Source organism: Macaca fascicularis, chromosome X (assembly GCF_037993035.2).
Source record: "Macaca fascicularis isolate 582-1 chromosome X, T2T-MFA8v1.1".
NCBI classification, from domain to species: Eukaryota; Metazoa; Chordata; class Mammalia; order Primates; family Cercopithecidae; genus Macaca; species Macaca fascicularis.
Window position 1 is genome coordinate 126130816 of NC_088395.1, and position 9566 is coordinate 126140381.

A 9566-nucleotide genomic window follows, 5' to 3' on the forward strand; every position below is an offset into this window, starting at 1 on the left:
GATGGAGTTTCACTCTGTGGCCCAGGCTGGAGTGCAATGGCGTGATCTCGGCTCACTGCAGCCTGCATTTCTTGGGTTCATGCGATTCTCCTGCCTCAGCCTCCCAAATAGCTGGGAACACAGGCCTGCACCACCACGCCCGGCTAATTTTTGTATTTTAGAGACAGGGTTTTTTTGTATTTAGAGACAGGGTTTCACCATGTTGGCCAGGCTGGTCTCCAACTCCTGACCTCAAATCATCCACTCATCTCGACTTCCCAAACTGCTGGGATTACAGGCATGAGCCACCACGCCTGGCCTGGGAGCAGGGTTTGATGAATCCAGACTATAGTCTGGTGATACACAGACAGCAGCAAACTCAACCACCAGTCTGCTGCCTGCTTCTCAGTAGGTCAAGGGATGGGCAGTGTCACCACAGGGGTGACTTCCTGTCTTTCAAAACCTGTCATCTAATGCTTCACTTCTTTACTATTTCAGTACCTTTTTGAAATCTTAAAATATATCGCAAGTTCCCATTCCTCCCTTCAAGATGCACTGATCTAATCCAATTTCCCTTCATAGATGGGGAAACAGGTACTGGCAATTGTACAAGATAGCGAGGGGCCACTGGATCCAGACCCCACAGCTTTCAACTCCCAGGCTCCAAATAAACCCCTCACACACAGCTAACCCCTTGTCCACATCATTTTCCTTTTCTCCAAATCCTAATCCTACCTATCTGAGTAGTTGGGTACAGGTGCAACTGTTGGGCGCCTGTAATCCCAACTATTCGAGGTCTGTAGAGAAAGCCGGCTATGCCATTAATTAGATCTTAGCCTTGTCACTTAACCTCCTTGGGCTCTGTTAGCAAACACCCAACCTACTCTGAAGCACAAGACTGCTTTCTAATGGTCTGAAATGGTTAGAAATTTCCCTGTCTTGTGACTGTCAGTTAATTTTATCAAGTCCCTCTCCTTTGGACTTGAGTATTTTGAGTTTTTTGAGACAGGGTCTCACTCTGTCACCCAGGCTGGAGTGCAGTGGCATGATCACGGCTCACTGTAGCCTCGGCCTTCCAGGCTCAGGTGATCCTCCCACTTCAGCCTCCCAAGTAGCTAGGACTACAGGTGCGCTACACCCTGGCCGGCTAATTTTTTGTTTTGCCATATTGTGCAGGCTGGTCTCGAATACCTGGGCTCAAGCGATCTACCTGCCTAGGCCCCTCAAAGTGCTGGGATTACAGGCAAGCCACTGCACTCGGCCTTGAGTAACATTTTTAAGTATGTTAATATTTACCAACTGCTGTTCACAGTGGCAGCTTTCTTTGAATATGAAGTCATCACTGATGCAATAAGAGAAAACATTTGCAGTCAGGCCGGGCACAGTGGCTCACACCTGTAATCCCAGCACTTTGGGAGGCCAAGGCAGGCGGATTACCTGAGGTCAGGAGTTTGAAACCAGCCTGGCCAACATGGTGAAACCCCATCTCTACTAAAAAAAAAAAAAAATACAAAAATTAGCCAGGCATGGTGGTGGGCACCTGTAATCCCAACTACTTGGGAGGCTGAAGCAGGAGAATGGCGTGAACCCGGGAGGCGGAGCTTGCAGTGAGCCCAGATCATGCCGCTGCACTCCAGCCTGGGCGACAGGAGTGAGACTCCGTCTCAAAAAAAAAAAAAAGAAAAAAGAAAAAAGAAAAAAGTATTTGCAGTCTAGGGATTCAGGAGGTAGATTCCAAAGATCCTTTAAAGCTCCTAAGTTCCTTGGTATTCTGGAGCTCACTCTTCACACTTCTGGTGAGTGCCATGCACTTAGGAATTGCTTTTTTCTTTTTTTTTTTTTTTGAGACAAGAGTCTTGCTCTGTTGCCCAGGCTACAGTGCAGTGGGGTGATCTCGGCTCACTGCAACCTCCACCTCCCGGGTCTGAGCAATTCTCCTGCCTCAGCCTCCTGAGTAGCTGGGACTGCAGGCGCGTGCCCACCATGCCCGGCTAATTTTTGTACTTTACTTAGTAGAGACGAGGCGTCACCACGTTGGCGAGGCTGGTCTCGAACTCCTGACCTCAGGTGATCCGTCTGCCTCAGCCTCCCAAAGTGCTGGGATCACAGGCGTGAGCCGCTGTGCCCGGCCGGAATTGTTTTCATCTGAACCTCCTAGTGTGGTTGTAGGCAGGAATCCTTTGCTGTGCAATCCCGCCTATATCACTTGCACACTTTATGCAGCAGCCCACATCTCCTGCCACCTGCCTTCTCAGCTATGTCCAGGCAGCACAGGCCCCCTATCGACTGGGCAGGGAGTTACAGCCAAACCCTGTTCTTTCCCTTGTTGCTGCAATTTCAATCCTAATTCCACTGGTAATTGGGGGAGCTTTGTTCCCTCTCACCTTTTCTACAGAAAAGATCTGTTAAGGCTTGTATATTGGCCTATTCGTTGTCACCACTTAACATGCCACATAATTTGTCTATCAACCAATGAATCCCAAGTACCTAGAACAGTGCCTGACACAAAGGTGGCCAATAATTTGCTAACCATCTCTCTAAATATGAAGTTGCTACTGGTTCTTTGAGATGTTAAACATAATTCCCTGGTGATTCGTCAGCCAGGGAAACTGCAAGGGGTACCAAAGAAGCTGCACTAACCCGGTAAAAGCTCAAACCCACAAGATTTCCGTGTACATTCACTCAGCTATAGCTCTTCAATAAGTCAGGCAATGGCATTACCTGTTACAATGTCAACAATTAGCCTAGATTTTTTAAAAAACAAAAGTGAACTCTCTTGAATGCAGGAACAGGGGTTGGCAATCTTTTTCCATAAAGAGCAAAGTAGTAAGTATTTTAGGCTTTGCAGGCCACATTATCTCTGTGCACAAGGGTGCATTTATACACGTAAGTTATGCACATGGCTGTGAAACAAGAACATTTTACATGGACAGAAATTTTTATTTCAATTTTCAGATGGCATAAAATATTCTTAACTATTTAAAAATGTAGGAACTGTATCGTTCAGACTGTACAAAAACAGGCAGTGGCTCATGCCTGTAATCCCAGCACTTTGAGAGGCAGAGGTGGTGTATCACCTGAGGTCAGGAGGTCGAGACCAGCCTGGCCAACATGGTGAAAGCCCGTCTCTACTAAAAATAAAATTCTGGGATTGCTGTTTCCCTGCACTAGACGTGAATGGGGGAGGTGATCGATTGTAAAAACCATGAGAGGTCAGGCATGGTGGCTCACGCCTGTAATCCCAGCACTTTGGGAGGCTGAGGCAGGTGGATCTGAAGGTCAGGAATTTGAGACCAGCCTGGCCAATATGGTGAAACCCTGTCTCTACTAAAAATACAAAAACTAGCCGGGCGTGGTGTGGGGCACCCGTAATCCCACCTACTCAGGAGGCTGAGGCAGGAGAACTGCGTGAACCCGGGAGGCGGAGGTTGCAGTGAACCGAGATCGCACCACTGCACTCCAGCCTAGGCAACAGAGCCAGACTCGTCTCAAAATATATATAAAATAAAATAAAATTTGCAGAATCAGTCCCTTACACTAAACACACTTCAAGCATATGGTAGCCAGAGAACGTTTCTATCACTGCAGAAAGGTCTACTGGATACTGTTGTTAGGTTTGGCAGGGAAGGGAGAATTCAGTACTTGACAAACCACAATACAACAGCAATTGAAATGAAAGGCCTCACATATTTATTACTGAACCCAGCCAACCAACGCATTCATAATAGATTCAGAGAGGAAAATACATCGAACTCTCCAGAGAGTGGTGACATTTTCAGTTTGATATAGTAATGTGATCGTGACCTTCAGACAGCACAAATATATGTGCCATCTCATGTGCAATTCCTTATAGACCCAGCTTGGTTCTTCTCCAGTGTCTCCTTTTGGAGTTGTACCTACACAGAAAAACATGTCAAGTTACAAAGGCAGTCCGACAGCAATTTAGCCGTTCCCATTCACACAACCTTTTAGGTACCACAAAATACAAAGGGTACCACTTTTCTCTCCTTTAACAAGTTTGGAGTTCTTTCTGGAGAGTAAAAAAAAAAAAAAAAAAAAAAAAAAGATTCCCTATGTGTTTAAAAACTAGCCAAGTCAAGTTTTATCCTCTCAAAATAATTCAAGGCTAGGCTCTTAACTGGGATCACAGCAGTGGGGAAGCCCGCTCTCTCCAAGTGTACCTGCACCCACTTTTGATTCAATGGACCTGGAGGTACACACATATTCTGAACCCCTTCATAATGGGTCACAAACACATAAAAGCTCCCCCATGATACTTTTTTTTTGAGATGGAGTCCTCCCCCCCGCACCACGCCCAGCTAATTTTGGTATTTTTAGTAGAGACGGGGTTTCACCATGTTGGCCAGGCTGGTCTCAAACTCCTGACCTTGAGATCCACCCGCTTCTGTCTCCCAAAGTGTTGGGATTACAGGCGTGAGCCACTGCACCTGGCCTCGCGTGATCTTTACAATCAATCAACTCCCCCATTCACGTCTAGTACAGGGAAACAGCAATCCCTGAATTGTCCATGTCAATCTGTCATGATTTTACCCTCATAAAGGCAAAATCAAAAATGATTAACGCGGCTTTTCTCTCAGCAGGATAATGGCAGTACTTCCACAAAATGAAGCACTGTAATTGCAACCTGCTTTCAAAACATTTTTAAAACTGGAAGATAGCTAAGACAATGAAAATCATTCCATCAGGTCAATCATCTGGGTCAAAGGTATATAATCTTACGTACAAAATACCTTCTCAATTCTAGGAGACCACAGAGTTTAATAGCAAGTTATTTATTGAACTAGGCATTGAGTGTTACATACATTTTTCTTTTTTTTGAGACAGGGTCACACTGTTGTCCAGGCTGCAATGCAGTGGCCGGATCACAGCTCACTGCAGCCTGTGAACTCCTGGGCTCAAGTGATCCTCTCACTTCAGCCTCCCAAATAGTTAGGATTACAAGCATGTGCCACCAAGTCCAGCTAATTTTTTTTTTTCGGTAGAGATGGGGGTGGGGGGTGTCTCCCTATGTTGCCCAGGCTGGTCTCAAATTCCTGGCCTCAAGCAATCCTCTTGCCTTGGCCTCTCCCAAAGTGCTTGGATTATAGGTATGAGGCACTGTGCCTGGCTTATATATACTTCTTTCATTCTTCACAAGCAGGTCCCACCATCAGGCAGGACACAGAGAAACCCGACGTTCCTGTAGATGTATCAAACAATAAAGGACAGTGTCTAGTATCCAGTAATCAAATGGTAAGCAATTAACTAGCCCATAACATTACAATGGGTGGCAATTTTCACATCTAACTGGCTAAATGATCCAAGGAAATGGGCCCTCAACTTTAGCCCTAAGAAGCTACACTTTTAAGTCTTCTTAGCAAACCAATCCCACTAGCTTTGCCATGCAACTCGAATCAAGTTCTGGCTGAGCGCGGTGGCTCACGCCTGTAATCCCAGCACTTTGGGAGGCGGGTGGGTCACGAAGTCAGGAGTTCAAGACCAGTCTGGCCAAGATGGTGAAACCCCGTCTCTACTAAAAATACAAAAATTAGCCGAGTGTGGTGGCAGGCGCCTGTAATTCCAGCTACTTGGGAGGCTGAGGCAGCAGAATTGCTTGAACCCGGGAGGCGGAGGTTGCGGTGAGCCAAGATCACACCACTGTACTCCACCCTGGGCAATGACAGCAACACTCTGTCTCAAAAAAAAAAAGTGCTTTGACTAGCCTGGGCAACATGGCAAAACCCCATCTCTACAACAGGTACACAAATTAGCCAGGCATGGTGGTGAACGCCTGTAGTCCCAGCTACTCAGAAGGAGGCTGAGGTGGGAGGGTGGCACCACTGCACTCAGCCTGGGTGAGAGAGCAACTGCTGAACCTTGGGCAGCTCTTGCTGATTCTTGATACTTATGTTTCCTCCCTTCAAAACCCGTCTCAAGGCCCATCAGGTCCAAAGAGCGACAGGCTGAAAAAGCCATGCACGAGTCATTGAGTTTCAGGCCTAGCTTTCCCTGGAGTTAGGCTAGATGACCTTGGAGGTCCTTCATAGCAATTCTAGTAATGTTTTTCCTTTGAGATCAACTACTTCTGCAGTTCAGGGCAGTTTTCCAATCTTTTCTAGTCTCTCTTTAGAAAAGAGAAACATCTAAAAAACTGGGCTAGGTGCGATGGTTCACGCCTATAATCTCTGCACTTTGGTAGGGTGAGACAGGAGGATTGCTTGAGCTCAGGAGTTCAAGACCAGCCTGGGCAACACAGACAGACCCCATCCCTACAAAAAATTTAAAAATTAGCCAGGTGTGGTGGCGTGTGCCTGTAGTCCCAGCTACTCAGAGAGATGAGGCGGGTGGGTCACTTGAGCCTGGTGGTGTAGAGGCTGCAGTGATAGTGTCAATGAAGCATGTAAAACATAACAAGATCCTGTCTCAAAAAACAAAAACAAAGGCCGGGCGCAATGGCTTATGCCTGTAATCCCAACACTTTGGGAAGCCGAGAGGGGCAGATCACTTGAGCTCAGGAGTTCGAGACCAGCCTGGCCAATATGGTGAAACCCCATCTCTACTAAAAACACAAAACTTAGCTGGGTACATGCCTATAGTCCCAGCTACTCCGAAGGCTGAGGCAGAAGAATCACTTGAACCTGGGAGGCAGAGGTTGCAGTGAGTCAAGATTGTGCCACTGCATTCCAGCCTGGGAAACAGAGCGAGACTCCATCCATCTCGAAAAAAACAAAATACAAAAACAAAAAGCCTAAAAACACTGACTGGGCCTTCTCCACCAGGATGTGTATAAGGCAGCCTTCCACCTTATGACCTAGCTCAGACTGAAGATAACCAGGCAATTAACAAGTATTGGAAAACTGCCCATAAGCCCAGCTGTGGCCTGGATGCAGTGCAGAAACAAAGGAGGCATGTTTTTAGAAAGGAATTTGAGAATGCTGTCAGAGGGTGGATTGGACTGCAAGCAATTTTAATCATGTATTTATACTCAAAAAGTAACCTTGGCCAGGTACAGTGGCTCTTACATTTAGCAAAATACAAGCAGTATGATGGAGGTCTTACCTTATTTTATTTCCAGTTTTCATCCGAATCCACTGGGGAATGGGACGATTTTGCTTTTGTTTCTTGGCCAGGAATCGCTTAATCCTGAAAGTCTTGTGAGAAGACTGGGAAGAAAATGCAATCAATTTAGACATTGATATTAGAGACTGCCTGAATGATTCAAAGTCAAGAACTCCTTCAAACCAACATTTGAGTGCTTAACACATACCCCAGCCCCAAAATCTTCTCAATGCTAAGCCATCAAACCAAGCAAGTCTCTGACCCTCACAACTTCTCTGGAGGCAGATACCACAGTTTCTATTGTTCAAATTAAATAAGTGGAATCAGGAGGTTAAGAAACATGCACAAAATCAGAGCATCAATGTGCAGAACCAGAATTGAAACCCAGGTCCTCTCTGCTCCACAGCCAGAGGCTACCTTTCAGTTTACCCTGCGGTCCCCCAAGGACTCAGACGACCACACTGGGAATGGCGAGGGAACTTGGCTTCCTGGGAAGAACACAGCTTTGAGTCAAACAGAACCATCTACCATTTGCAAGTCAACGAATCTCAGTGCTCTACTTTGTAAAATAGGGGTACATACTTTTCAAGTGTCATTGGGAGGGTAATTAAGACTTAGGGAAAGTCCCTGCTGACGTTCAGAGGATCTACTCACCATTTCGGTATTAATCGTAACTCTATCCCTACTGCTAATTTTCACTGCTACAAAAATAAACTTTTAAATTTAAAAAGAAATGAAATGTCACTTTTCCGAGGATGACTGTCTCAGTTTCTAGTTGCATCTTTTGGCTTTCATAAAGAACTTCAGTCATCTAAGGCCAACCCCAATACTCCCCCAAATCTACAGAATAATCTCGCAAAAAGGGCACGGATGCAGGTTGAATGCCTGGCCAACCTGAAAGAACATACCCTTGCATAATAATGGGAGCCAATACAAAGAAGGCAAAGATTACACGCCCCCCCCCCCCACAGTAGCAGTTGTAAATCTTGTCAAGTAATAAACTATTACTTGACAAGTGACAAAATATCAGTACTTATCGCCTCCACATCTGTAAATCAACATTTCACATTTCCCAGTAAAGAGTGACTAGTTCGCTACTGCTATTTACTAAGAAGGCCAGAATGACATACGGGTTCACAAAACACCCCTTGTTCTAGGCGCTTCCACGGGGTGACGCTCAAGTCTCTGAATAAACGTCCTCTAAACAAAAGTCCTGGGATCTAAAAATGTGGTTCGCTTCTCCACGCCAAGCTTAAACCCTTTTCGAAAACCAGTAGCCCACATTACCCTCCTGATTGCCCTCCACGTTGCGCGTGCCACAGGCAGCCCACAGTCAGGTCACGATTTCGGGGGTGGCTGCTACCTCCCAACCCTCGCCTCCAGAACCAGAGTTCGCTACAAGCGAAGGGAAACCGGAATCCCTGCCCGACTCGGCAGCGGCCCGGCAAAGAAAGAGTCCCCTTGAATCCGCGGCCGCAGCGCAGCCCGCCCCTCTCCAGGTTGCTCGCTGGCTCATTAGCTTCCCTCCAGGCCGAGGAAGACAACAGTGGCCGAAATGGAGCTTTTCTTGAAAAAGCCTTTAAAAGACACCAGCGCCTCGACGCCCCGCGCGGCCCAGGCATTTCGTGGCAGCGGCCTCGGGTGTTTGGGAAGCCACCCTGGGGCCGATGGGGGCCGATGGGGACCGATGGGGACCGATGGACTTACCATGGCGAGAAGTGGAGGCAAGAACACACCACGATGGCGGAGAAAGGAAAAGAGGGGGGAAGCAGGCGGAAGAACGAGCTTAGAAGGCGCTTCTGATGGGCGGAGCTTAGGAGGTGACGCTATTCGCCGACCGCCTCTTCCTAGTGCCTTCTGTGCCCACCGGTGCGCTCCCATGGCGCCGTGGGAAAGAGCGCTGGTTCCTGCCAAATGCAATTCGCTTTGCTTCGCTTCCCTAAGTGGGTTCCCCGAGAGGCCCGGCAGTGTGCTAGGGGCACCCTGCTTTGCAAGTGAGGCAGACAGCCCGTGATAAATGCCAAAGTAGAAGCCCTTCCGAAAACCTAAGGAGTCGATTGGGCGGGACTAACCCTAAGAGAGGGCAGGGGAAGCGACCGTCACCTCCGGGCGCCTGGGACTGGGAACGCCGGATCGGAGCTGGGCAGGCGAAGAGCAAGTGCCATTTTCCCGGAGGGCTACGAGTCATTCCGGCCTGGCTGGAAGGTGTGGGAAGGGACAGTCGTGTCGGAGGAAGCAGGAGAAGTTAGAGGGGGTTGGACCACGTGGACGCTTATGTAAGCCTAGACACTTGGGGTTTTCGACTAGGCAAAAGGTTGCCAATCAAAGTTTTCAACTCAGAAAGTTAGGGACAGAACCTCTTCCTTGGCTGCTAAGAAGTCCAGCCTGACATTGTATCCCGCCTTTGGCAAGCTGTACAATAATTAATGACATGCGTTTGGGATGCTAGTGTTCCCCGTTTTAATCCTTTTCCCCGTTTAAAAGCAAAAACCTTTCATTTTTGATGAATAAATAAAATAAATATAAAA

The 9566-nt window shown here is 47.3% G+C and overlaps 1 protein-coding gene and 1 non-coding gene across 3 annotated transcripts; both read right to left on the reverse strand.

The window, feature by feature from the left end:
• Positions 1-3646: 3646 nt before the first annotated feature.
• Positions 3647-9257, reverse strand: RPL39 (ribosomal protein L39). Of its 2 annotated transcripts, none has more exons than XM_015444313.2 (4): positions 9142-9257; positions 8746-8945; positions 7039-7142; positions 3647-3875 (listed from the first exon to the last, which is right to left on the reverse strand). In XM_015444313.2, exons 1-4 carry the CDS (start codon positions 9224-9226, stop codon positions 3827-3829), a joined length of 438 nt encoding a protein of 145 aa, XP_015299799.2. In that variant the 5' UTR covers positions 9227-9257; the 3' UTR covers positions 3647-3826. The 2 variants fall into 2 exon arrangements, with proteins under 2 accessions (XP_015299799.2, XP_045239278.1); XM_045383343.1 differs by having other exon boundaries at positions 9111-9257.
• On the reverse strand, positions 4500-4631 carry LOC123571484 (small nucleolar RNA SNORA69). The gene has a single exon (XR_006695640.1). It is a non-coding gene; the product is annotated as a small nucleolar RNA SNORA69 (small nucleolar RNA).
• Positions 9258-9566: the final 309 nt, after the last annotated feature.

Bases quoted from the DNA above. Each gene is read 5' to 3' on its own strand.
- RPL39 (XM_015444313.2), bottom strand. From the start codon at position 9,226: ATGACTCGTAGCCCTCCGGGAAAATGGCACTTGCTCTTCGCCTGCCCA. The intron at 7,143-8,745 runs GTAAGTCCATCG...TTTTCTTCCCAG, and splicing joins TGCCTCCACTTCTCGCCATG to TCTTCTCACAAGACTTTCAG. The intron at 3,876-7,038 runs GTAAGACCTCCA...TTTTCTGTGTAG, and splicing joins AAAACTGGAAATAAAATAAG to GTACAACTCCAAAAGGAGAC.